Raw genomic sequence first — 27,374 nt, 5'->3', positions numbered from 1 at the left:
GAGCATTACCAGTCATAGACTTAATTAAGTTATTTCTAGGTAAGAACATTTAAAGCAAAGAGACTATTTAAAGTTCGTTGCCAACTGCTAAACTGGGGGGGAGGGGGGTCTGAATAAGACACCCCTATTTGTCATTCGCCTTTCTCCCCACCACCTACCCTGCACCAAACCCCCATTGTTCTAGGTAAAACTCGCAGCTAATGATAGCGAAACAGCAACTGCTACGTTTCTGCCGCAGGTGATCGATCACCGGGAGGAACTCTTCAAAACCACCCTGACTTGCTGCTTTCTTCCCCACAAATAAAACCCAAATGGGGTCTTAAATCCATCACCAACCTGTGCGGAGGAAAGGATCCCAGCTTCCCTTCCGGGCTGATGGATGTCAGTCCGGAGGCGGGTGAAGGGTCCCCTAATAAATCGACCCCTCCCTCCAACATCATTTAAGCTGACGTTTTATAAGGAACATTCAAAGAAATCCGGCACCGAAGCCCTTGAAAAGTACAGAGCCCGTGGATCACACGCTCCTCCTCCCGACGAGCGGCGCCGGGAGACCACTGGAGCGGCTCGCAGGATGGGGGTGGGGGTCTTGCGCGGGCTCGGCCCCCATCGGGCACTACGTCCTCCCGGAGCCCGGCCCGCGGGAGGCTGCCCACCTGCCCCGCCGACACTCACCCATCCTTCCGCTTGGCTTTGTAGACGTGACCGTAAGTGCCTCGGCCAACTTTGCAGCCCTCGTATTCAAACAGGTCCTCGACCCGCTCCCGCTCGCTGCTCAGCTTCACTTTAAAGTCATAGTCCATTGTCACGGCCGGCGGGGCCGGAGAGCGGGGGTCACGGCGCCGCGGCGCGGGGGCGGGGGCCCTCCGGGAGGCTCCGACAGCCGCGGCCCCCGGGAAGCCGCCCGCTCTACGCCCGGCGGCCGCAGCGCCGACCCGGCCGCGGCGGCAGGAGCAAGAGGAGGCCCCGCGAGGGCGCCGGGGACATCCAGCGGGGCGGCGGGGCGGGGGCCGGCCGGGGTGGGGTGGGGGGACACACGCCGAGGAACCCGGGGGCGCAGGAGGGCGAGGGACGAGGGCTGGGGGTGGGGAGCGCGGTCGCTGCCCTTGTCCCCGCGGGCTCCGGGGCTCTGGCTCCTGCGCTCCGGCCGCGCGCTCGGCCCCCGCGGCGGGCGGCGGCGGCGGCGCGGCGGGCTCTCCCTCGGGCGCTCGCGCCTAGCCGCGCTAACACACGCTCACGCTCGCTCCCTCGCTCGCTCTGCCGTCCACTCAGACAGAAAGGCAGCGCCGCACAACAGCCGGCACCACCTCAGAGAGCGGAGGGCGGGGACTCGCGGAACGCGGCCGCGCTGTCGCAAAAACGTCGCGAAGACCCGGGCCGCTCGGCTTTCCCCGCCGCCCGCGCCGCGCACCTCTCCAGCCGAGCCTCACTCCCCCGGGGGGCGCGTGAACCCGGCGCCGTAGCTGCTGCCCAGTGAAGCCGCCACCAGCACCACGTGGGCCGTCCTGGCGGCAGCTGGGGCTCCAGACTACAGCACCCAGAATGCACCGGCCGCCGCCGTGGCCGCCCCGCCTTCGGCTCCGCCCTCCGCGAGGGGGGAGGTGGGAGCGATGCACGATGGGATTCGTAGTCCAGAAGAAGGGGAGGCGTTTCGATGACCACTTGGGAATTTTTTTTTTTTTTTTTTTAACAGCGTTGTCGCTAAAGTCAGATTTGGGCCAGAAACTTAACTAGAGAAATTTAAGCGTGAGGGAGTCTAGTCTGTGTTAGAATCACATTTTGTGCCACTTCCGAACTCCAGAGTTTAAAGGGCACTATCGTTATCGAAAAAAATAAGTCTAATTATTGATCAATGACTCACAGACTATCACTCGGGGAATCTTGTAGTTCACGGTCTAATAAGGGCTGCACAGTAATAGCAACGTGCTGACATGCATTACAAACATCAGTAAAAGGGAGTCAGTTGGGAGTGGCCACGCTGCCCCTAGAGAGTGGCACTCTTGTGACAGAGGACTATCCTTTCAGAGGAGATGATACTTTGAGTACGGCCTTTTGTACCACTGCTCCTAAGAATAGCTATTTTTAGCCATGATTACAGCAATGGATCTAAATCCATAAAAACTGTTCATAATTTTAAGGGAGGAAAGGTGTCTGCTGGAGGAGTCTTGGTATCTTTATCGTTTTTTTAAAAAATATTTGGCTGCACCAGGTCTTAGTTGTGGCACTCAGGATCTTTAGTTGCAACATGTGGGTTCTAATTCGCTGACCAGGGATGCAACCTCCGACCCCTGCATTGGGAGTGTGGAGTCTTAGCCACTGGACCAAGGAAGTCCCAGTGCTGGTATATTGATAATAACGCCTCATTTTGTTTTATCCCCCTTATTTAGATGTCTATTTTTCATATTTTTATTTTACATTAATTTTATGTTTATATTTATTTTACTCTTCCCAACTGCTACCATTTTCACGAAAGTTCCCCATGGTGTCTCTCCACTTTGAACGTGCAACCAATTTTTTCACCTTTCCCATGATATTCATCAAATTGTGTTCTTTTATTTCCTCTTCCTTGCTAGATTATTAATTTCTATAAGAAGTCATATTTGCATCTTCCCTGATGCCTAGTATCATGGCTTGATTTTGGTGTGCAGTAAACATGTGTTGAGTTAATAGGTAAGGACGTTTGTGTCAAAAACATCTATGTTCATGGGATTCTCCAGCCCAGAATACTGGAGTGGGTAGCCTTTTCCTTCTCCAGGGGATCTTCCCAACCCAGGGATCAAACCCAAGTCTTCCGCATTGCAGGGAGATTCTTTACCAGCTGAGCCACTAGGGAAGCCCAAGAATACTGGAGTGGGTAGCTTGTCCCTTCTCCAGCGGATCTTCCCAACCCAGGAATCAAACAGGGGTTTCCTGCATTGCAGGCAGATTCTTTACCAACTGAGCTATCAGGGAAACCAGAAACATGTGTTGAATTAATGAGTAAGGATGTTTGTGTCAAAAATATCTATGTACAAATGATGACCATGATACCATTTTATGAAAAATTCTCAGAAGGGCTCTTCAACAAATTTCCCAGGAGAAAAGAGTGACTTCACCACTGGTTTAAACAAAGTTGTTTTTCCTAGTACGTCAAATACTATTTAGTGTTTAAATATACTGACTGGTCAGGGGGCCTGGGTTTGAATCTTGATGTACCATTTATTAGCAGTGTGTCCTTGGTCCCTGAATTCCTTTCTTTGCAAAATGGAGATATAAGAAACCTCAGTGACTTCCCTGGTGGTCCAGTGGTTAAGACTTGAGCTTTCACTGCAGGGGGCTCAGGTTCAATCCTTGAATGGGGAATTAAGATCCCACATGACTCACAGCATGGCCAAAAAATTAAAAAAAGACCTCAGCTTACAGTAAGTGCTCCAGAAAGGTAAGCATTCATGAGTGGGATGTTAGATGTTTCTATTCAGTGATGTAAATTGGAGGATTTCTAGCAGGACTGTTCCTTTGCATAAAGAATTTAATTTTTTTCCTAAATACAAATTTAGACTAGACTCTTCCTGAAGCTTATACATTTTGTATTTCTCAAATGATGTGGTTTTTTGTCCAAGTGTTTACTCGTAGATCCTGAGAAACCAAAACACGATGCTAGAGAAAAGGTAGTGAAGAAGCTTGGGACTGGGCTTGCTCCCACCCTGGCCCTGTACCCACTTCCCACATCCCTTGCACATAATATTCCTGAATCCTGAAGGTCTCCAACTTCTTCAAATGACTTTTGACTACTGTTATGACTTCATCCACTTTATGGATGAAGATAAGACAGACATCCCTGTGAAGAAACCAAGTTTGTTTGTTTGTATTTTAAATAATTTTATTTATATATTTTACTTTTGGCTGTGCTGGTTCTCCACTGCTGTGCCGTCTTTTCTCTGGTTGTGGTGAGCGGGGGCACTCACTTGTTGCGGTACACGGGCTTCTCATTGCAGTGGCTTCTCTTGTTGTAGAGCACGGGCTCTCGAGTTGGAGCTTCAGTAGTTTCTATGCACCGGCTTAGTTGCTCCTTCCATCCCCTGGGATCTTACCAGATCAGGGGTCGAAACAGCATTGGTAGGTGGATTCTTTACCACTGAGCCACCAGGGAAGCTCCTGAGTTTTTTTTTTTTTCTCCCATAAAAATAGTTTAGATTTAAGAGGTACAGCATGATATTTTGACATACATGTACATGGTGAAATGACTCCTGTAGTCAAGCTTGCCATGTTTCTACTGTGAGTAATCCCAGAGTAGGAAAGGAAGGCCGCCTTGGACCAGGAAAGAGAAAGACTTGCTTTTCTCTCTGCAACTATGGTGTGAGTTAGAGATCTGGACTCTAGGTTGGGGGCACACAGGGGTGAGCTGGTCCCTTAGCAGAGTATCAGGATAGGGAGCAAAGGAAGAGAGAGCCACTAGGGCCCCTGAGGGGAGCTTGGCTAATGTGTCAGGAGCAGTAATAGCTAATATCCAGCTTGAGGTTTTTCTTTTCTGTGTGGTAATTCCCTTCTATCATCCCTAAGACATAAGCCGGTCTTACCTCTGGAGCCTGTGTCCAGGCTTGGAGGAAAGGAAAAGGCAGCAGCTGGAACCTCAATTATAGGAGTGAAGAAGTGGCCCACAGAGCCAAAGCAGTGTGCTGGGAAGCCCTTGGGGCTCACACTTGTATTCCAAAAACCTGAGGGAGGGATCAGAGAAATCAGCTTCACACTTAACTGTTGTTTGACTGAATCGAACATATCAGGGACCTAAGGGCTCCCGTTTCGGTTTGATTTCAGCCTCAGGTCATCCTGATGTCACGTCTCGTGGCACCATGGTGACTTCCAGTGACACTAGAGCATCTGTGGCCCTCATTGGTCCATGTTCCAGACAACGCACAAGCCACACTTGTGCTTCTTGTCTTAAAATGTGGTTCTTTACATTCTAAATTTAACATCTCCAGTCTAAACATGCCTCTCAAACACCAGCCCCACATTTCTACTGCCTCCTGTTCAGCCTCAGGGGATAATGTGCTGTCATCTCAAACTTAAAATTTCTGAAACTGAGCATACCATACGGTGCCCTGAACCTCCCAATTTCCCGGCACAGCGGTGCCCATAGACAGACATTCTGTTGTTTTCCTGCCAACCATCTGAGCTCAGGCCTTCATTTGCTGTTCACTGTCCTTCGTGCTCATGCCAAGTATGCTTTTGTCCCATTCTCAAAGGCTGGATGCTTCCTCATACCATCTCTGACCTTTGCAGGGCTACCCATCCTCCAAGGTACAGCTCAAATGCCTAAGTCAGTCACGCAGCCTTTCCTGGTTCTGGCAACTGAATATGACCTTTCTCTCCCATGAACTCCTACCCCAGCCCTGGTACCATTGCACTTGCTTTGTAACTCACATAGAAACATCATAGCTCCCTCATATGCGTGCATGCTAAGTCGCATCATTCATGTCCGATTCTTTGCGACCCCATGGACTGTAGCCTACTAGGCTCCTCTGTCCATGGAATTCTCCAGGCAAGAATACTAGAGTGGGTTGTTCTGCTCTGTAAGATCCAGGGGATCTTACAGACCCAAGGATTGAACCTGGGTTTCCTGCATTGCAGGCAGACTCTTTACTGTCTGAACCACCAGGAAAGCCTGGCTACCTTATATGGTAGTAATTTATTTTGCTGTTGTTGCTTAGTCCCTCAGTTGTGTCTAACTCTTGCAACCCCATGGATTGTAGCCCACCAGACTCCTCTGTCCATTGAATTTCCCAGCCAAGAATACAGGAGTGGGTTGCCATTTTCTTCTCTGGGGATCTTCCTGACCCAGGGATTAAACTCAAGTCTCCTGCTTGACAGGCTCATTCTTTACCACTGAGCCACCAGGAAAGCCCAGCCATTTATTTTATGTACTTAAAAAAAAAAAATCTTTCCTTTAACGAACACCTTAATGACCGAGTCTCTAACTTCTCTTAGGCCTCCACACAGGGCCCAGGACATAGTTTGCATAATTATAAAGAATTAGAATGTGCTGCATTGGCTTGGTTTCTATAAAGATTTAAATGAACCTTAATATAAAGGGGGGCAAGTCATTTTAAAACGTTTGACATTTTCCTCAGCCCTTCCTCTGAGCATGTGCTTTTTGCAGCAGAAGGATTTGGTGGGTTATGATATATGAACATAAAAGTCTTACTAAGTCTTCTCAGCATTGATCACTTGTCTCTGCAACTTCTAATTCCATTTTCTTAGTCAGTATCTCAATTCCAGTTCTAAGTGATTTAATGTAAAGTATCTATTCTCCCATTCTACAGGTTGAGTGTTCATTACCTTTATCATCAAAAAGCACAAATTAAGCAACTATATTTGAGTGTAATGTTAGACATGATAAATAGCAGCTTCAATCTGTCTAGTCTTTTATAATTTTTCAAAGAAAACACTGATGCAAAAAGTTTCTCGACTCTATAAGCATCTCGAATTTAATTTAGACCCTAGAAACCACCAGAACAAAAAAAAAAAAGAAGAAGAAAACTTTCAAAAATAACTTTCTTCCCTTAATCATGTGAGTGTCATTTGCTCTTACAGAGTCATTTCCTCCACATGACTGGACACATGACCACTAACAGTCCCTGAATTTGAGGTAAGATGCCTGTCATTAGAGAAGAATCAGCTCTGCTTCTCAATTCCAGTTCTAAAAACCCCAGGAAAGACACTGGACCAGCTGGGTCAGGAGCCTGCCTTGGACCAGTGAAGTGTGGCCACGGAGGCAGGGTTATATAAGAATACAGTGCTCCTTCATTCAGAGGGATGAGGAAGATGGGGGTAAAGAGCTCACAGGAGAAGGGGGGAATGCTCTAAGTAAGTACCATGAAGAAATGAAACAGGACAATGAGACGGAAAGTGGGCCCAGGAGGAGATTACTTAGATCAGGTCAATGGCCAGAGACTCTCTGAGGTGATACTTAAGGGGAGACCTGAGTGACGAGGAGCAAAAGCTGCCAAGGGGAGGGAGGCAGAGTGGCCCAGATGGATGGATCTGAGGGACAGCAAGTGCAAAGACCTTGAGCCAGGAGCCAAGGAACAGAAAGAAGGCTGTGTGATAGGAGTGTAATGAGGGGAGAGGTTGTGTGAGATGAGGACAATGAGGTAGGCAGGGGCAAGCCTATACAGAACTTTTTGTAGTTGCTCAATCGTGTCCGACTCAACTCTTTGCAACCCCATGAACTGTAGCTCACCAGGCTCCTCTGTCTATGGGATTCTCCAGGCAAGACTCCTGGAGTGGGTTGCCATTTCCTTCTCCATGGGACCTTCCTGACCCAGGGATGGAACCTGGGTCTACCTGTATTGCAGGCAGATTCTTTACTGACTGAACCACCAGGGAGGTCATTTAGGCCACAGGTTTTATTTTGGAGCAACTGGAAGGTTGCGAGCAGGTTAGTGACCAGGTGTCTTTACTTTGAAAAGAACAACTTGGCTACTATGTTAAGAATGGATTCTAGAAGGCAAGATTGAGAGACAGATATATGGATAGGGCAAGTAGATAGACAGATAAATAGATAGATAGGGGACTTGCTGATCGTTGGAAGGGATGTAAAGAAAGAGGAATCAAGATGACTCCTGAAGATGTTGCCGCTTACTGAGATGGGGAAGACTTTGAAAGAGATAAGTTTAGAAGAAAAATTAAGAACTCCATTTTGGACATGTCAAATAGGAGATGTTGCAGAAATATAAGTGAACATTCCTAGTGGGAAGGGGGATATGGGAGACTAAAGCTAAAAAGAGTGATCATGGCTAGAGATAAAAATTTGGAAATCATCAGCTGTACAAATTGACTCGATCACCTGCAAAGTGTTACACTGAGAACAGAGCAGATCCCTGAGCACCTCCAACATTCCAGGGGTGGGTAGAGGAGGAGCCAGAAAGGGAGACTGAGAGGAGGCAGCCAGAGGGTTATTTGGGGGCATCAAGGGGAATGATGTCACAAAAGACAAAGGAAGAACAAGTTTTGGAAAGAAGGGAATGGTCGATAGTGTTGGATGTTGCCAAGAAGTAAAGCAAGATAAGGAGTATAGTGTTTAATTTACACAGTGTTTCTCAACTTCTTTTAAAATTATCACCCCCCCTCCAAGGAATAGTTTTAGACATTTTGCTTCCTAACTGTCCACCCCTATGAAATGTTAATACCACAGATACACTGTGTATCTGTTTACCATGGCACTTTGAGGACCACAAGCCATTGTAATAGCTAAGAATTTTGGGGCCTCTTAAGAGCCAATTTCTTTGGGGGGGGTCCCCACTAAGACCATGTGACTTATCTCTATAGATTGTTTTGGATAATAAGTGCAGTTTTGGTGGTGAGATGGGGGCAAAGCCGGTCTACATTGAGTGGAAGAGTTAAGTTTGAAGTAAGGAAATGGAACAGAGTGTAGATGCTTCTATAGCAGAATGGTTAGGAGAACTGACTGTAGCCACAAAATCCGACTTTCATATCCAGACCTACAACAGGGCACCATGTTTTTCACTTCCTTGTGCCTCTGTTTTCTCAGCTGTAAAATTGGAATTATAGTAGTAACTAAAGAAGAGAAGCAAAAAGCAGATGAGAAAAGGAAAGATATACCCATTTGAAAGCAGAGTTCCAAAGAATAGCAAGGAGAGATAAGAAAGCCTTCCTCAGCGATCAATGCAAAGAAATAGAGGGAAACAATAGAATGGGAAAGACTAGAGATCTCTTCAAGAAAATTAGAGATACCAAGGGAACATTTCATGCAAAGATGGGCTCTATAAAGGACAGAAATTGTATGGACCTAACAGAAGCAGAAGATATTAAGAAGAGGTGGCAAGAATACACAGAACAACTGTACAAAAAAGATTTTCACGACCCAGATAATCACAATGGTGTGATCACTGACCTAGAGCTAGACATCCTGGAATGTGAAGTCAAGTGGGCCTTAGAAAGCATCACTATGAACAAAGCTAGTGGAGGTGATGGAATTCCAGTTGAGCTATTTAAAATCCTGAAAGATGATGCTGTGAAAGTGCTGCACTCAATATGCCAGCAAATTTGGAAAACCCAGCAGTGGCCACAGGACTGGAAAAGGTCCGTTTTCATTCCAATCCCAAAGAAAGGCAATGCCAAAGAATGCTCAAACTACCGCACAATTGCACTCATCTCACATGCTAGTAAAGTAATGCTCAAAGTTCTCCAAGCCAGGCTTCAGCAATATGTGAACCGTGAACTTCCTGATGTTCAAGCTGGTTTTAGAAAAGGCAGAGGAACCAGAGATCAAATTGCCAACATCCGCTGGATCATGGAAAAAGCAAGAGAGTTCCAGAAAAACATCTATTTCTGCTTTATTGACTATGCCAAAGCCTTTGACTGTGTGGATCACAATAAACGGTGGAAAATTCTGAAAGAGATGGGAATAACAGACCACCTGACCTGCCTCTTGAGAAATCTGTATGCAGGTCAGGAAGCAACAGTTAGAACTGGACATGGAACAACAGACTGGTTCCAAATAGGAAAAGGAGTACGTCAAGGCTATATATTGTCACCCTGTTTATTGAACTTATATGCAGAGTACATCATGAGAAACGCTGGACTGGAAGAAACACAAGCTGGAATCAAGATTGCTGGGAGAAATATCAATAACCTCAGATATGCAGATGACACCACCTTTATGGCAGAAAGTGAAGAGGAACTAAAAAGCCTCTTGATGAAAGTGAAAGTGGAGAGTGAAAAAGTTGGCTTAAAGCTCAACATTCAGAAAACGAAGATCATGGCATCTGGTGCCATCACTTCATGGGAAATAGATGAGGAAACAGTGGAAACAGTGTCAGACTTTATTTTTTTGGGCTCCAAAATCATTGCAGATGGTGATTGCAGCCATGAAATTAAAAGACGCTTACTCCTTGGAAGGAAAGTTATGACCAACCTAGATAGCATATTGAAAAGCAGAGACATTACTTTGCCAACAAAGTTTCATCTAGTCAAGGCTATGGTTTTTCCAGTGGTCATGTATGGATGTGAGAGTTAGACTGTGAAGAAGGCTGAGCGCCGAAGAATTGATGCTTTTGAACTGTGGTGTTGGAAAAGACTCTTGAGAGTCCCTTGGACTGCAAGGAGATCCAACCAGTCCATCCTGAAGGAGATCAGTCCTGGGTGTTCATTGGAAGGACTGATGCTGAAGCTGAGACTCCAATACTTTGGCCACCTCATGTGAAGTGTTGACTCATTGGAAAAGACCCTGATGCTGGGAGGGATTGGGGGCAGGAGGAGAAGGGGACGACAGAGGATGAGATGGCTGGATGGCATCACCGACTCAATGGACATGAGTTTGGGTGGACCCCGGGAGTTGGTGATGGACAGGGAGGCCTGGCGTGCTGCGATTCATGGGGTCGCAAAGAGTCGGACACGACTGAGTGACTGTACTGAACTGAAGGAACCTCTTGAGGTAGTTGTCATGGTGAAGGCACTTAGTAATATATGTATTTAGAATGGTGCCTAGCTATGGTAAGTGTTCGTGTATGTTAGCTATTACTAGTCTCATTCAGGATGTTAGCTGTGAAAGGGAGATGAGTAGAGCCTACAGCATCAGGGCTAAAACTGGGAGTGAAAGTAAGATTGAAGGAAGCTTTGTGAGTCGCAAGAGACTGGAGGTATTTCCTTAATTCAATGGAACCGTGTATAAGGGATTAATGAGAATGATGAATAGTTGTGGACCCCTAAACTAGCAAAAGAGACTGGACCAGAGAGGGGAGACTTGTGCATGAACATCTCCTCTGTGGTTAAAAGGTAGGAAGAGAAAAGGACACAAACTATTGTCACAGATCTGTTGCCCTACAGTCAACCCCAAAACACAGTGGTGTGAAACAGAAATTGATTTTTTCTCGCCTTTCTGGGGGTTGGCTGGGCTCAGCAGTCCAGTCTCATACTTTCCTACATCACCAGGGAGAGCTCTTAAATGGCAGAGGTTAAAGTGTTAAGGTCTCTTGAGGCTGGGGCTCTGGAACTTAGACGGCATCACTTCTACCACATTCTGTTGGTGAAAGCAAAACTCAAGATCAGCCCAGTTTCAAAGACTGGGCAAGTAGACCTCACCTCTTGTGAGTAGGAAGTGCAAAATATCATCCATGCTTTTCTGTCTACCAGTTCAGTTCAGTTCAGTTCATTCGCTCAGTCGTGTCCGACTCTTTGCGACCCCATGAATCGCAGCACGCCAGGCCTCCCTGTCCATCACCAACTCCCGGGGTCCACCCAAACTCATGTCCATTGAGTCGGTGATGCCATCCAGCCATCTCATCCTCTGTCGTCCCCTTCTCCTCCTGCCCCCAATCCCTCCCAGCATCAGGGTCTTTTCCAATGAGTCAACTCTTCACATGAGGTGGCCAAAGTATTGGAGTCTCAGCTTCAGCATCAGTCCTTCCAATGAACACCCAGGACTGATCTCCTTCAGGATGGACTGGTTGGATCTCCTTGTAGTCCAAGGGACTCTCAAGAATCTTCTCCAACCAGGCATGGATATATATGACTCTGTAGATTTGGTGAAAGTAGTTCTGTTTCAGATGGCTTTGGTTTTCTCTATATGGTAAAAGTTTGCCTGCTGTGAATGAGCAGACAGGTGTGGAAGGAGAGAAAGCAATGATTTCATACCCGAAAAGACTGCAGGTTGAAAACAACCTTTGGGCAGAATCAGAGAGATAGCTGGCAGACCGTCCTAGGACTTCCAGCTAATGTCAAGGGCCCATCTGCAGGTGCAGCCATGCAGTGTATCAGTATCCGTCTGCCCTGCTGTGAGGTTTTTGACACCAGCACTCAACAGCCCAGGTGGAGACCAGACAAAGACAGATGTTGGATTCATCCTGGATTAGGCCCCTGCCAGCTGGGTAGGATGAAAAGATGAGGGATGGCAAGTGAGGATTATTGGCAGCAGTGAGTGAAAAGGACAGACTATGACATTTAAGCTGGGTCAGGAGAGAAATGAAGACAGGATTTCCCCTCTTTTTAACACTAGCTTGATGTTTTTAATTTAATGTTTTGCAAAATAATTTTAAAAATGCCTACACTCATCCCTTGCTTCATTAATGTCTATGTATGGTGCCAAGACTCTTCCATCAAATACCTACTAAGTAAAAGAGACAGCTGAAAAAATACATATAACAGGTTAAAAAATTACTTTTCTTAGCTAAGAGATTCCCATTACAGTGACCAGTAAGAATGTCGCAAACTGAAAATTTCTCCCATTTGTTGATGATGAATTCTGCTCTCGTGTTCTGTAACTTTTAAAGAAAATTTACCTCTTTAAATTGATATTCAGGAATATAATATTGTCCTTTTATCCCTCTGCTGGACACCTTTTTTCTTGAATAAGCATATGACTTTAATTTTCATTTCAAAGTTTATTTTGCTACACCCAAGTGTAGCAAGTAATCTATAGGATCACCATTTAGTTTCATGTTAGTTTTTCAAGGTTTAACATCTTACTCTGGTTTTTCATTCCAATATGCTTCACCCTCCACATAGCTGGACTATGCTGCTCAGAAAAGCTGAGTCATTTCTGGCTGGTTCCTGTCCAGTCATGAGTCTCCTGTGAGCCACAGAGCTCTCTTTCTATCGAACACAAACACGATTAGGTCACCTTTGCAACCACCTGATACTTGATATGTAAGGTTATTTGTTTCCATGCAGCTCCATGCTCAGAAACTCTGGGGCTTTTCCACCCTTCATAACCCTTCCCCTTACTAGCCCAAGGTCAAGTTCCATCAGATGATTGTCCTTCTTTCTCTGAAACCCTATATCCTTTTTAAATTTTAAAACGCTATTTTATTTACATCATTACTCCACTCAGAAATCTTCAAGGATCCTGTGTGACCTTTCACCGCCTACAGCCTAGCTCCTTTATCTAATATTCCAGCCTTTATTTACTTTAGCCTGACATGATGAAAACACCTTAAGGCAGCTTGCAGTGGAAATGTTGGAATTAGATTCATTAGCTCCACATAGCTATGTTTCCCACAGTCCGAGCTCTTCCGAGTGTCCACTACGGTTCCTAACCAGTTTCTCCTATGCTGCTTTCCATCCAATTAAACAGTGGTTTGCGACCTTGGGTGTCCATTGAAAATACCTGGTGAATCACTCTAGCAATTCTGGTGTAATTGATCTGGGCTGCAACTGAGCACTTGGATTTTTAAAGCTCCCTGGTGATCCTAATGGGCATTCAAGGTTGGGAATCGCTACGCAGGACACGTTTATTGATTCTCTGTAAAACAATCACCATTCCCCTCCTTTCCTCATCCACACTCCCCTTCCTTCTTTACTTCTCTAATTCCTGTCACCTCTTTGAAATTCAACTCAGGTATTTCTGGGATCTTAACTCATCACCCAAAGCCAATACCTTCCCAAAGTAATGCCCTTTTATTGTTGTTGTTCAGTTGCTAAGTCATGTCTGACTCTTTGCGACCACATGAACTGGATTTTAAATTTCAATTAAGGTTGTCATTGTAAGAAGCCAAGATCATTTAAACATTTTCAGTACATAAAACAGAAAACATACAGAAGATCCTTTTAATGATACAGTTTTAATTCTTTTATACCTTTTTATTCCTAATTGTAAAAATCTTGGAGTTAAGAGACACACACAACCTAGATGCCCATCGACAGATGAATGGATAAAGAAGTTGTGGTACATATACACAATGGAATATTACTCAGCCATAAAAAGGAACACATTTGAGTCAGTTCTGATGAGGTGGATGAACCTAGAACCTATTATAGAGTGAAGTGAGCCAGAAACAGAAAGATAAATATCATATTTTAACACACATATACGGAATCTAGAAAAATGGTTCTGAAGAATTTATTTACAAGGCAGCAATGGAGAAACAGACATAGAGAATAGACTTATGGACATGGGAAGAGGGGAGGAGAGGGTGAGATGTATGGAAAGAGTACCATGGAAACTTATGTTACCATATGTAAAATAGATAGCCAACAGGAATTTGCTGTATGACTCAGGAAACTCAAACAGGGGCTCTGAATCAACCTAGAGGGGTGGGATGGGGAGGGAGATGGGAGGGAGATTCAAAAGGAAGAGGATATATGTATACCTATGGCTGATTCATGCTGACATTTGACAGAAAACAACAAAGTTCTGTAAAGCAATTATCCTTCAATTAAAAAAAAAAAAAAGACACACAAAAAAGGCCAGGTACTACTACAGTAAATGAGATTATTTAGGGTTAGGGTTAGGGTTTTGGCAGGTTATGAGACCTAGAAATACAGATATCCAGAGTGATCCATCTCTCTGTCCCAGTTATCATATCTAGAACCCTTGTAGAGTCACTTTATCTTGGGCTACAAAACTAAAGCAAGATACTAGATTCAGGTTCGGTACATTACCTGACCATCTGTCCACAGAAATCTGTAGAAATTTCCACATGGTAAATTACATGGTTAGACTTTATATTTTTTTATTCCTTGGGTAGGGAGTATTATGGGAGAAGGCAATGGCACCCCACTCCAGTACTCTCGCCTGGAAAATCCCATGGATGGAGGAGCCTGGTAGGCTGCAGTCCATGGAGTCGCTAGGAGTCAGACATGATCGAGCGACTTCACTTTCACTTTTCACTCTCATGCATTGGAGAAGGAAATGGCAACCCACTCCAGTGTTCTTGCCTTGAGAATCCCAGGGATGGGGGAGCCTGGTGGGCTGCCGTCTATGGGGTCCACAGAGTTGGACATGACTGAAGCGACTTAGCAGCAGCAGCAGCACGGAGTATTATACTCATTAAAACTCATATAGATACTTGAAATGATTTGTGCTTGAATTTTAGATGTCTCGTGTGATTTTCTCAAACTTGTACCCACAGTTCCTGAGGTCATTGCACTAACATGCATTAATCCTGTTTGTAAAAAGTTTGCCTTCTTTTTTCAGTCACGCTGCACAGCATGCAGAATCGTAGTTCCCCAAGCAGGGATTGAACTTGTGCTCCCTACAGTGGAAGTGTGGAGATCTAACGACTGGTCTCCCAGGGCAGCCTCAAGTGCATTTTTCTCTGCTCATTCATGCAGTTGTCTGGGGGTACATGTGCCAGGCCCTGTGCTGAGTTCTGGGACTATAAAAATGAATGAAACCATTTGTTCAAATGGAAGGAGTTTGGACCTTAGATGGAAGATACCTATAAATGAACAGAAAATCACATCATTGTAGGAACTTACTCAGTGGCTGTCTTTTTCAATTGAAAAGGAGGGCAAGAGGCCTGGTTGGTCTCATCTTCTGCTGTTATCACTAGCACCTAATTCCTAGCAGCACCCAGTAAATATTTGTTATCTTTGGAGAAGGAAATGGCAACCCACTTGGTGTTCTTGCTTGGAAATCCCCATGGACAGAGGAGCCTGGTGGGCTACAGTCCATGGGGTGGCAAAGAGTCCGATGAGACTTAAGGATTGAACAGCAAAATGAGTAAATACTAAAACAGTTCCACAGAGGAAGCTATGGGTGCCCCCATAGAAAGGACATGGGCCTAGTTTTATTTGTGTCTGGAGGTTGGCGTTACAGTGTCAAGTCAGAGGTATCAGAGAAAAAACCCTTTGACCATGAGATATGAAATGAGTCCTGAGAGATAAAGGAAATTAGGTAAAAGTAGGGTTGGGGTTGCCTAGGAGTTCCCAAGACTGAATTTCAAGTAGTTCCCAGATACCAAGGAGTCCAGTCTGTAGCAGTACGCGGCAGAGATGACAGTGAAGCGAATTGCAGGCGGCATCATTTATACATTTCCATTTTTAGTCTCTAATAACTATGCCAATTAAAAAGCAAACCAACAAACGTCCGTCGACCCCTACGACACTGGTAGCTCATGGATTCCCAAGCTCACACCGGCTTGTTACCCAGGAGCTCAGCGTGATGGCGGGGATCGACTAGCGCTCCCCAGTTAAGGCCATGAATGAATGAATGAAGAATTCACAGCACTGTGAGCACCCGCGCAATGACTGAGTCTTCTGGACCATAGGGAAGTCGGGGAGCCCCTACCAGGCTGAACAGGGACTCAAGGGTTTAACGAGTGGTGTGAGGCGAGTCTGGAAAGCGTCACATCTCAGAAATAAAACCAGAGGCACGACTGTGGGTAGAGTTTCAACGCGCCTTCCTAGCGGGAAGGTGAAGCAACAGGAGTAAAAAGCACTTGAGTTGACGAGGGCTGGCAATTTCCGACGAGCGATACGGGAAAGCGGCTGGGTGTTGAGCTACGCGGTACCCAGGCGATCCAGGGATAGGAGCCGACAGCTGGGCTTCACGCCAACCGGGGAGGGCGGCCCGAAGACCGCCAGCGCCGAGGGCCGGAACGCTGGACGCCGCCTCCCGGGCCCCGCCGGACGCGGTTTCCGGTCGTACCGGCGTGCGCCCGGCAGCGGTGGAGCGAGCATCTCCAGTCGCGCAGGGGGCGCGGCCCGGCCGTCCCGCCTCCAGAGCCTTGCTGGACTGTCCCGCGGCACAGCAGGAGGCCTCTCCTCAGCAAACGCCCACAGAGGGCAGCAACCTCCAGAGGCGCGGATGCGAGCCCCGCCCGCCGTCGGGGTCACTGCCTCCGGGACGCACGCTTCTCCTCTCCCGGCAGCTGGAGGGAAGCGGACCGAACGCAGGCGAGGTGAGGTCCTAGGAACTCTCCAGGCCTCCAGCGAACTTCCGGGAGACGCGCCCCCCCCCCCCCGCCCCTGAGGGACCGCCCCGAGCCCTGCCTCTGCTCTGATTGGCTACCCGCGTGCCCGCTGCACCGCCCTGGCCGGTGATTGGCGCTGAGGCGCAGTCTGTCAGCCGCCTCCCTTGGGAATCTGGGTCGCCAAGGGAAGCGTTCGTTACTCGGGGACGGCTTGGGAAGAGGTTGGTCGGGCCCTCTGAGCTCGTTTGTTTATTGTTCCGGAGACCCTACCCCCGGCGCGCGCTTCCGTCGCAACGGCCAGGAGAGGAGCCGGTATCGGAGGCGGAGGGCAGGGGTGGCGAGAAAGTGAAGATTGAGAAGTGAGCCTGAGGCCCCCAAGCCCGACTGCCTCCGAGAGGGAGCGGGGTGGGAAGAAGGGCCCTGAGAGGAACTGTCACCCTGGGAGAGGCCTAGTTTCTGCTGCGGGGGAGGGTGGCGGGGGTTCATGACCTAGTTGTTCGGGCATCTCTTTTTCTAGGTGAGTCTGTCCACAGAATTCACTAGAGATTTTTGCTTCGGCTTTGCAGCCGAGTTTGGAGACGTGTAGTCCGTTTCCTCGCCTTCCCAGAAGCCATTGACTGAATTCATTCACTCTCTTGTCGCTTTAGATGAGCAGCCGTCAAAAAAAGCACAAACAATGGAAGGACGGATACCACTGCTTATGTTAAAAGCATGTTGAAAGGAAACTAAGAAGGTATTCACTTGGATTTAATTGTGTTTAATTGTACGAGAGAATTACCTTTTTGAGGAGAAGCACAAAAGTTTTGACTAATAATAAAATTTAGTTTGGTCTTGTGACGGGTTTCAAATTTTTAAAATCTTTTAATATACAAGAGTCACATTACTGCCGTACCTATCAAATACGGTCTTTGCTAATGATGGACGTAGTCCTGACCATGCAACATGAAAAGAAATCGGGAATTTTGGATAATGTTCATTTGCATATGATTACATAGTGCTACAGATCTTTTAAAAGTGACGTTATCCCTGTTAAAAAAAAAAACTTGTAATTTAATGTTAGACTGTGTGTGAGATTGGATAGTAGCTAACTCATACAATAAGTTACACTCCTGGGCCAATTTCACTTTGTTTTTAAAGTACCAATTCATTGTTTGTTGCTCAGTTGCCCAGTCATGTCGGACTCTTCTGCGACCCCATGGACTGTAGCCCACCAGGCTCCTCTGTCCATGAGATTTCCCAGGCTAGAATACTGCAGTGGGTTGCCATTTCCTTCTCCAGGGGATCTTCCCGACCCAGGGATCGCACTGGAGTCTCCTACATTGGCAGGCAGTTCTTTACCACTGAGCCACCTGGGAGGCCCAAAATATCAAGTTTGCTTGTTAAACACTGAGTCATAGTTATAACAGTTGCTTCATTGGCCACCTAGTCATTTGACCCTCTAGCTTCTATTAAGTTATATGCTGTCTTATACATATCTGTTAGTGACATACTGGAAATTGTCAAGGAATGGTTTATTTCAGCCACATGTATGCATGCTAAGTTGCTTCAGTGATGTCTGACTCTGTGACTCTACGGACTGTAGGCCACCAGGCTCTTCTGTCCATGGGAGTCTCCAGAACCCACACTCAAAAATACTGGAGTGGGTTCCCATGCCCTCCTCCAGGAGCCTTTCTGACCCAGAGATTGAACCTGTGTCTCCTACATCTCCTGCATTGGCAGGCAGATTCTTTGCCACTGGCACCACTCAGGAAGCCCCATTTCCGCCACAGAACACCCAAATTAGCTCTTGAAGTTAGACCTGGGCCCTACCCTGGAAAATTCTGACCTGAATTGGGGATGAACTCTGGACATCTGTATTCTGGAAAATTTCCTCAAGTGAGTTTGATATGCATTCCCAGTTGAGAACTGAAGCTTTAATGACTTAGATATGTTTAAGAAATTTTAAGATATTTATGAAATAAATAGTTCTTCCCTTGATTTCCTTATGGTTTAAAAGTAAATTTCTCAGGAATAACATTTCAGGATAATTCAAAAGCAGTGTTTGCCTCAGCAAGGTCAGGAAGTTTCACTGGCACTCAGCAGCCTCTGGACTAACCACTCCAGTCTTAGGAACAAGGTTCTTATGGAGAGTCACAAGAGCTCTGATGTGCTTGCAGGATCCCCAGAGCTGTGCATGTAGTATTGTCTCCTGTGAGGTGTAAGAGAAGTCAACTCCAGGTCTGTTCAGCTAACTTATTTTTACTTCAACAAAATGCAAAGAGGGTAATATTACATTTATGAACTTTATCTTGGGAAGAAAACCCCTACTGGAAATAAATGTAAATGATACTCTCCCAATACCCAGTAGTCCTATGCTTATTAAGTAAAGAATGTGCACAATTCAAGGTTAAAATCTGTATGCTAACAAGAAGTATTCGGATATTTGGAATATATTAGACCAACTTTACAGGAGAGTCAAAGAGGTAAAAGTCAGATAATCACTTTGGTTTTCAAGTATGAGAAATGTGTGGTGAAACCAAATCCATTCTGACTTCAAGGACAGCTTTCAGCAAAGCAGTAGGCCCAGTTGTGTTGTATTGCCTAGGAGCTGTTAGTATTGATATTTATTTTACATGTAAGTTTTTCACTGCAAGACTTGGCATACGAAGTATTTGAGTAGTGGGCAGATTTTTAAAATGAAAATGAAAAAAACAAACATGAAGCCATGTGTTTAGTCAGTCCATGACTAATACCTTGAATTTGTGTTTGTTGTTTGAACAGAAAGCCAGGAGTCTCAGCATGAATCGATCTAGATCTCAATCAGATGATGGTGGTGAAGAAACCTCATCCCAAGACCAGCATCACCAAGAAAATGAGAGAAGGTGGCAGCAAGAGCGTCTCCACAGAGAAGAAGCCTATTACCAGTTTATAAACAACCTCAATGATGAAGATTACCGGCTGATGAGAGACCATAATCTTTTAGGCACTCCTGGTAAGGGATAGATAAAAGAGAAAATACCTTTTGCAGCATTATTAAAAGTTTCAGCGTTAGGAGGGGTTTTTACCCCCATCTTCCCTGTTCCAAAATATACTGTACTGTTTTGGTGACTTCAAGAGCTTTGTAACATAAAAACATAGAAAAATCACTGGCGTACTTCTGTATGTCATAAGTAGGTTAATATTGGGGCTTTCCTGGTGGCTCAGCAGTAAAGATTCCACCTGCCAATGCAGGAGATTCGCTTTGATCCCTGGTCAGGAAGATCCCCTGGAGGAGGAAATGGCAGCCCACTCCAGTATTCTTTCCTGGGAAATCCCAAGGACAGAGGAGCCTGGTGGGCTACAGTCCATGGGCTTACAAGAGTCAGACATGACTTAGTGACCAAACAAGAATATTGAATATATAGCACTGTTACACAAGTGTCAAAAAAACCAACTGGTTCATGTACAGGATAGTGTCCAATATTTACATATGTGGTTCTATTTCTCTTAAGTAATATTTGTACAAATAAAATACTATTCATTTCAAACCTGATTCTAACTCGTTACTGTATATTTATTTAGTTGAACTAATAACTCCTCCAAAGTCAGATGTGCTCCATAATTTCATTACAAATCAAATTTCACAATGAACTGGTTGAAACTTGCAGGTTTGTATGTAATATATTTCTATGTTGCATATTTGCATACTATATATTGGATTACCCATATAATGAACTAGGTAAAATTCAGGTAAAGATTTAAAAGTTTTCTCTAGAAATATTCCCCTCTTAATTTCTTTTTAACTCTGACAAAAATCCACAGAATTATAGCCCATGGGTTCCTAAGTATATCAACTGGGAGCACTTTATTAATGATTCAAATTAAATCTTATTTTAATTTAAATAAAACATTAATAAATGAAACAACCAAAATGATGTGTATTTGCATCAAGTAAACAGTTTTTACTGTCTTCAGTTTATAGAAATGAAAACAGTAGAATGTCTTTCACAGATTGCTAAAGATTAGTCTGACCATAAGTTTTCATAAAACTTAGTAATTTAAAAATTTGAATTTCAGTGAGCTTTTTTCTGTTTTTTAGGAGAAATAACATCAGAAGAATTACAACAGCGGTTAGATGGTGTCAAGGAACAAATAGCATCTCAGCCTGACTTGAGAAATGGGACAAACGCCAGAGGTACTATGGACTCCTTTCCATAAGGAACAGGTTTGATTGGAGTAATTGCAGACATGAGCTTCCAGGACCTTGTCTGATGTTGGTTTTTAGTGTTTTTCAGATTTAATGTGATACTCATTCAGGGAATATTTATGAATTATATGCAAATCAGTACAGTTTGGCAGTACAGGACAGAGGTTGCATATAAAGATGTCTTATACACCCATTGCCTTCAGGAGCTCCTGTGTATGAAATAGTATATTAATTGCCAGAAGAATTCTTTTTAATTTTAGAATATACAGACTAGTTTTTATTTTTAAATTAATATAACTAAGCTTGGCTTTTAAAAAGTTATACAGAGCAACACAGAAAGACTGAGTCAGGAAAACCTGTTTGTTGCTTTGCTGTGTTGTTTTTGTGTTTGTTGTATCATTTTACTGAACAAATACTAAGTCATAATATAAGTTCTTATAAAAAACAAATTGCTTAAAAAAATTCAAACTAAACAGAAGTGTATAGAATTAAAAGTAGAGCCAGCATTAAGGTCTGCCCGACCACTTCCTTCCCCACAAGTATTTGTTAGTGGTAGTTTCACATATTATATCAAGATCATGGTATAAATTAGGGTGAAGACTATTAAAAACCCCAAGTGCATTGGCTCGGGAAGATATAAGTTTACTCCTCTTTCATGTTAACAGTCCAGCACAGACACACTTTACTCCATAAAGCCTCCTGGGACCCACCCAGCCAGCAGAGTGGTTCTACAACTGTGCTGTCCAGTGCAGCAGCTACTGGCCACATGGGCCTATTTAAATTTAATAAAATTGAAAACTCAGTTCCTCAGTCATATTAGCCACATTCAGGCGTTTAATAGTCCCATGTGGCCAGTAGCTTCTGTATCAGATAGCACAGAGACAGAGCACCTCCACTGTTGCAGAAAGGTTTACTGGACATCGACTGCTGCTGCTCCAGGGTGCGGCCTTGATGATCAAGCTAAGTCACCACCACATCTAGGTTCCAACTGGCAGTTCTAGGTCCAAAGGGAGGCACAGGCACCTGCCTGAAAATGAGCTCTCTCACTTCCACTCCAGTTCCATTGATGAGAACTCAGTCCTATGAACACCCTGCTTGCCAGGCTGCTCCCAAGACCGTCACAGTGCATTTACAGTGGAAGAAGGGACCACAGGTTTTGTGAGATATGAGTGACCTCTTTCATGCATCATTACTGCATCCTAGTAATTAAAGAAGCGGCATTTAGAATGAGTTAATGTTTACCTGCTCTTTACTCATATCTCTTTGCAAATTAAAATGGAAAGTGGAAATTAACTCTTGTTTTCTTTACATTGATATAGGCAGATTGTACTATATGAGTATAGCTGGTAAGACTGGTCCTTTGAGATATGTTTTAATGGAAAATGTACTCATCACAAATGAAATAGCTTATATTTTTAGAATATGGCTAAAGTTGCTTATTTTACTGATAATTAATAAAAACATTTTTTAATGAGAGATTGCAGTAACGAAATAAAATCAAAGCAGTCCCATTTAATAGCTGTTTTTGAGTAGAACAGACTTTAAGGGTAAAGTCTGTGTAGTTAATATGCATTACAATGCCTTTCATTGAGTTTTGTACTTTAATAACCCACTGGTTAAAAACAGAAAATGTAAGCTTCCCACAGTAGCACTGTCATAGTCAAAGAAGTTTATCAGGGGCACAGTTATTTCTAAATTGATTCATTCAGCAGTATTAATTGAGAGTCTGATTTCTACCAAATAGAATAGAGGTTGGGTATTTAACAGTGAACAAAATAAGACAAAACTTGTTTGTCTTCATGCAGCTCACATTCTAAATGAACAGAAAATGTATTTTATTGTATTATATATAATGGCTAACATTTATTGAGTGCTTTCTCACGTTATATCATGCCAGATGTTATGTTAATTATATACCATGTCTTCTTTTATCTTCATGATAATCCCCTGACATCTATCCTATTATTATATCAAATTTATGGATAAGGATATAGCCATAGAGAACTGAATTAAATGCTTAAAATTTCCTTTCTTTACATAAAGACATATTATGGTTCTAATATTGTACTCATAAAGCCACAGTTCTTGAGCTATATGTTTTTGGCAGTTTCTAAGAAACAAGATTCTTAAGGTTACCAAAATACCTAGTTGCAAAAAACACTGTTACCTTTCCCAAAAGGATTCTACAAATTCAAGTGAATTATGTATGTTTTCTTGCTGTGTTTTATTAATATTGCCATATGAATAAAGCAATTTAAATGTACAGTTTTAGTAATGGTTATATTTTTCATTTGCCTTAATATTTTGCCAATAATAGGCCTATAGAAAGCAAGAGTGAAGATTTCTTCACACTTCTGCACAAATAGTATTTAAAATTTTATAATGTTAATTCACACTGTGTATTATAGTATGCTTGTAGTATACACCTTTCTTTTAGAAAGTTCATTTTCTTTTTGGCTGTTTTTCATTCATTCAAATGCACAGATGTTCTTAAATATAATTTAATTTATTAAAAACTTTATAAGCTTTCAATGAAAATCCAAAGATAGATTTCAGGAATTGATGTTAAGTTGATTTGGTTTGCTTTCCAGACGCAGGAATCCCTCAAGAGGGTTCGAATGAAGATTCTCTGCTGGAATGGCTGAACACCTTTCTTCGCACAGGAAATGCAACTCGAAGTGGGCAGAATGGGAACCAGACCTGGAGAGCTGTGAGTCGAACCAACCCGCACAGTGGAGAGTTTCGGTTTAGTCTGGAAATCCACATCAACCACGAGAACAGAGGATTTGAAATGGATGGCGAAGACTCTGTGGGTATGCCCTTCTCAGATGTCAGTCAAGATCAGGCTGCAGATGGGCCCCAGAGACCAAGCAGTCCTGTGGCCAGGCGAACCAGAAGCCAGGCTGCAGGGAATCTCAGCCGTGGTGCTCGCATTCCCAGGACACGCCTTGGCTCCAGCGGACAGAGCTCAGTTGAAGGCTCTCTGTCTCCATTGGGAAGACTAAGAAATGGAATTGGGGGTACATCTGGCAGTCCTGGACCTGGTGCCCCCCTCACTCATCTCGGCACCCCATCAGGTGGGAGTGAACTCAGGCAGAGGGAAGGGCAGCGGTTTGGAGCAGCCCATGTCTGGGAAAATGGGGCCAGAACCAATGTCACAGTGAGGAATACAAACCAAAGACTAGAGCCCATAAGACTACGGTCTACTTTCAGGAGTCGGAGCCGGTCGCCGATTCAGGCGCCGAGTGGCACAGTTTACCATAATTCACAAAGAGAGAGCCGGCCTTACCAGCAGAGCACCAGGCGGTCTGTCAGGAGGAGAGGGGTAACCCGGGTCTTCCTGGAGCAGGACCCAGAAGGCAGAGGGGCTGCGTCCTCGCTTTTCTCCAACTCCAGGCTCGTGTCCAGAATCACGGTGGAAGAGGAGGAGGAGGAGCCCAGCAGGCTGCCTGCGCCTGTGCGGCGACACCCGACCATCACCCTGGACCTGCAGGTGAGGAGAATTCGTCCTGGAGAGAGCAGCGACCGCGACAGCATCGCCAACAGGACTCGGTCTCGGGTGGGGCTGGCGGAGAACCGGATCTCCTTGGAGAGAAACAGCGGGGGCTTCCACCGCAGCATCTCACGCCAGGAGCGCTCGGGGATGCGCACCTACGTGAGCACCATCACAGTGCCGCTACGCAGGGTGTCTGAGCACGAGCTCGCCGAGCCATCTTCCACGGCGCTGCGATCAATCCTAAGGCAGATCATGACTGGCTTTGGTGAGCTGAGTTCTCTCATGGAGGCCGAGTCAGAGTCAGAGGCGCAGAGCGATGGCTCGCACGGGCCGGTGCTGCGCTCAGACGCGGGTCCCCTGGGTGGGGCTACCGGCCCTCCCACGGGAGGAGCCCCCAGGGGCCGGCTGGCCCGCGTGGAGCTCACCCCGCTTCATACCCTAGCCAGCGACCCCGTGATGGGCCGGCCTGCACGGAATTCAGGTAACTTAGTGGAGACGGGAACACTACCCATTCTTCGCCTCGCTCACTTCTTCCTGCTTAACGAGGGGGACGATGACGACCCCACGCGTGGTTTAACCAAAGAGCAGATCGACAATCTCTCCACCCGAAACTACGAGCACAGCGGTGCGGACGGCGAGCCGAGCAAGGCCTGCAGTGTGTGCATCAGTGACTATGTGGCCGGAAACAAGCTCAGGCAGTTACCCTGCATGCACGAGTTCCACATCCACTGCATCGACCGGTGGCTCTCAGAGAACTGCACCTGCCCCGTCTGCCGGCAACCTGTCTTAGGGTCTGGCCTAGCCAACAGCGGGTGACGCCCTGAGTCCCTCAGACGCACACCACCATGGAGCTGTGTTCAGGCATTGTTTTCTTGAATCATTTGTGATACGCTTACCAGGATGAAAAATAGCAGATGATTATAGTTTGAACTATTTTTTGTGTGTGCTTTTTTAACTTGTTAAAAAGAGTAAATTTATAGAAAGTTTAAAATGCAAATGTTAAATTATCCTAAAGTACAGAATAGTTAATATTGCTAGAACCAAATAACCTTTAAAATATTTTTATTTTGGTAATTTTGTTCATGCTAAGCACTTTTGTATTTGCACAGTTTGGTAGGTTACAAGTGCATATTTGTCCGAAAAGTCCTGCAGGGTTTTGCTTGGACTTTCAGGTTCCATAGGCTTCATACTGTGTCCAGACGTTGGTATCTAAATAAGCCTTCCTATAACTTTTCATTCTAAGGAAAGTGTCTTCATGAAAGAGTCCCTGGCTGAATGTTTGCTTAATGCACTTAAGTTACTTGAAATGTTAAATTTATTATGCAGTACTTAAATTTAATATGTGTATATATAGGTATATAATTTTAAGGTTAAAATATTCAGTCTGAAAACTACTGGTTGGGTTCTTATTTTAAGCTGTTGGGCTATTACTGCATATGGCACAATATTTAATATTTGCAGGATCATCTCGGGGAGGAAGTGGATTAAGATATTTAAAAATAGAGATAATTTATGAAGCGTTTCTGACAATCTGACTTACTAGACAGCAAGCAATATATAACACTGAACAAGTATTTCTTTTTTCAGAAATGGAACATGGACATTTTAGAGCATAGAGGTTATTTGAGTTCTGCCTTTTCGTGACTTTTTTGAAAGTGCAAACCATTTTTTGGATTAAATTAAGTAAAATGTACACGCATGGGTTCTCAAATTTAGTTTAAAATCTAAAAAAAAAAAACCTGTAAAGAATCAAATGCATAGATACTATGTTAAGTTCACTTGGAGGCCAAAAAACTCCAAATACAACAATGACAACAAAAGTAAGAGAATGTAGAACAAACACAAAGTATGCGTTGAAGATCTGTTTCTACCAATAAATATTAAAACGTGTCAACTATTCTCTGTTGGTCCACTGTGGTTTATTCACTGAAAGAAATCGATATTTCGCATCAGCTGGATGCCAGGCAGTGTTACAGGTGTCAAGGATTCCATAGAGGAGAGACAGAGTCCCTCTCCTCACGGGAAAGACATCTGCTCTTAGAAATGGAAGCTCGGTTAATAAAATGAGTTACTGTTCTGACTTCCATGTTTGTTCATGTCATTAATGACAGTTCCTGTGGTGACACTGCCTGGACAAAATCACAAGAACAAGCACCTCGAGGCCGATTCCGTGAGCCTGAGGTGTATCTCCAGACTTAGTTTTCCTTTCCAGTTAGTGGCTAAATGCATTTTGTTCAGTAAGATACATGAACAGACGTTGTTAGGGAGAGTATTTCACACCTAGAGTGAAAGGTTTATGTAAAGGTGGTAACTTTGGAGTAAATGGTTTATGTAGGGCTCGCACGCAAGGGACATGGGACTCGGAAATTGGATCTGAAGACTTTAAATACTAGACTTAAGGACTTTTTACTTTACAGACTTGAGGTTTCTCTTGCTAAATTATATTGGCAAAGAGAGATCATTTTTCATGTTTTGGGAAGACTGGTGCAGAGTGCAGTGGAGTGGAAAAAAATTGGAATCAAAAAGTCAATAAAGGAACAATTACTGTAAATTTTTACTATTATCATCATCATCACCAGTTATTATCTAACCCAGGGTAATGGCAGTGATACTGGAAAGGGCAGAACAACACTGGGGAATAAAATACATTATTTCATTGTTTCTTGTTCACTGTGAAGAGGTGGGAGGTCGTAGGTAAAGCATCTCTGAGGGCAGAAGGGAGGACACGTTATAAGCGTGGCCAGTGTAGACATTTACCTGAAACAACTGTGTTCACATATCTGTCCCATTCATTTGAGTGTGATCATTTGGCCCCAAGAGACTGTGGGCTTCCTAGGTGGTGATAGGGGGAAAGAATCTGCCTGCCAATGCAGGAGACTCAAGACTCAGGTTCGATCCCTGGGTCAGGAAGATCCTCTGGAGAAGAAAATGGCAACCCACTCCAGTATTCTTGCCTGGAGAATCCCATGGACAGAGGAGCCTGGTGGGCTACAGTCCATGGGGCCGCAAAGAGACAAACTGAGCATGCACACACACATAACAAGAGACTAAATCCAGCAGTTACCGCTCAGATGAAATTTTC

At 44.7% G+C, this 27,374-nt stretch overlaps 2 protein-coding genes across 9 annotated transcripts in view; one reads left to right on the top strand and one right to left on the bottom strand.

The window, feature by feature from the left end:
* Nucleotides 1-951, bottom strand: part of CDK8 (cyclin dependent kinase 8) — a 72,330-nt gene extending 71,379 nt beyond the window's left edge. For 3 of the 4 annotated variants that reach the window (XM_006070960.3, XM_006070961.3, XM_025262850.2), the window contains exon 1: nucleotides 673-951. In XM_006070960.3, the coding sequence (XP_006071022.1) occupies nucleotides 673-800 (128 nt within the window). In that variant the 5' untranslated portion in view covers nucleotides 801-951. The remainder of the gene's footprint in view (nucleotides 1-672) is intronic. The other variant, XM_025262851.2, reaches the window with a different exon arrangement.
* A 15,533-nt stretch (nucleotides 952-16,484) lies between these two features.
* On the top strand, nucleotides 16,485-26,192 carry RNF6 (ring finger protein 6). Of its 5 annotated transcripts, none has more exons than XM_006070957.4 (5): nucleotides 16,485-16,619; nucleotides 17,279-17,364; nucleotides 19,392-19,602; nucleotides 20,689-20,784; nucleotides 23,388-26,192. In XM_006070957.4, the coding sequence occupies exons 3-5, from the start codon at nucleotides 19,410-19,412 to the stop codon at nucleotides 25,106-25,108; spliced, it is 2,010 nt and encodes a 669-aa protein (XP_006071019.3). In that variant the 5' UTR covers nucleotides 16,485-16,619; nucleotides 17,279-17,364; nucleotides 19,392-19,409; the 3' UTR covers nucleotides 25,109-26,192. The 5 variants fall into 5 exon arrangements, with proteins under 5 accessions (XP_006071019.3, XP_006071020.3, XP_006071021.3 ...); XM_006070958.4 differs by lacking the exon at nucleotides 16,485-16,619 and adding an exon at nucleotides 16,782-16,852; XM_006070959.4 differs by lacking the exon at nucleotides 16,485-16,619 and adding an exon at nucleotides 16,790-16,943.
* The last annotated feature ends 1,182 nt before the right edge of the window (nucleotides 26,193-27,374 follow it).

Source organism: Bubalus bubalis, chromosome 13 (genome assembly GCF_019923935.1).
Source record: "Bubalus bubalis isolate 160015118507 breed Murrah chromosome 13, NDDB_SH_1, whole genome shotgun sequence".
Taxonomy (NCBI): domain Eukaryota; kingdom Metazoa; phylum Chordata; class Mammalia; order Artiodactyla; family Bovidae; genus Bubalus; species Bubalus bubalis.
The sequence above is the reverse complement of the archived record's forward strand: the minus strand, read 5'-3'. Positions and strand labels throughout refer to the sequence as shown.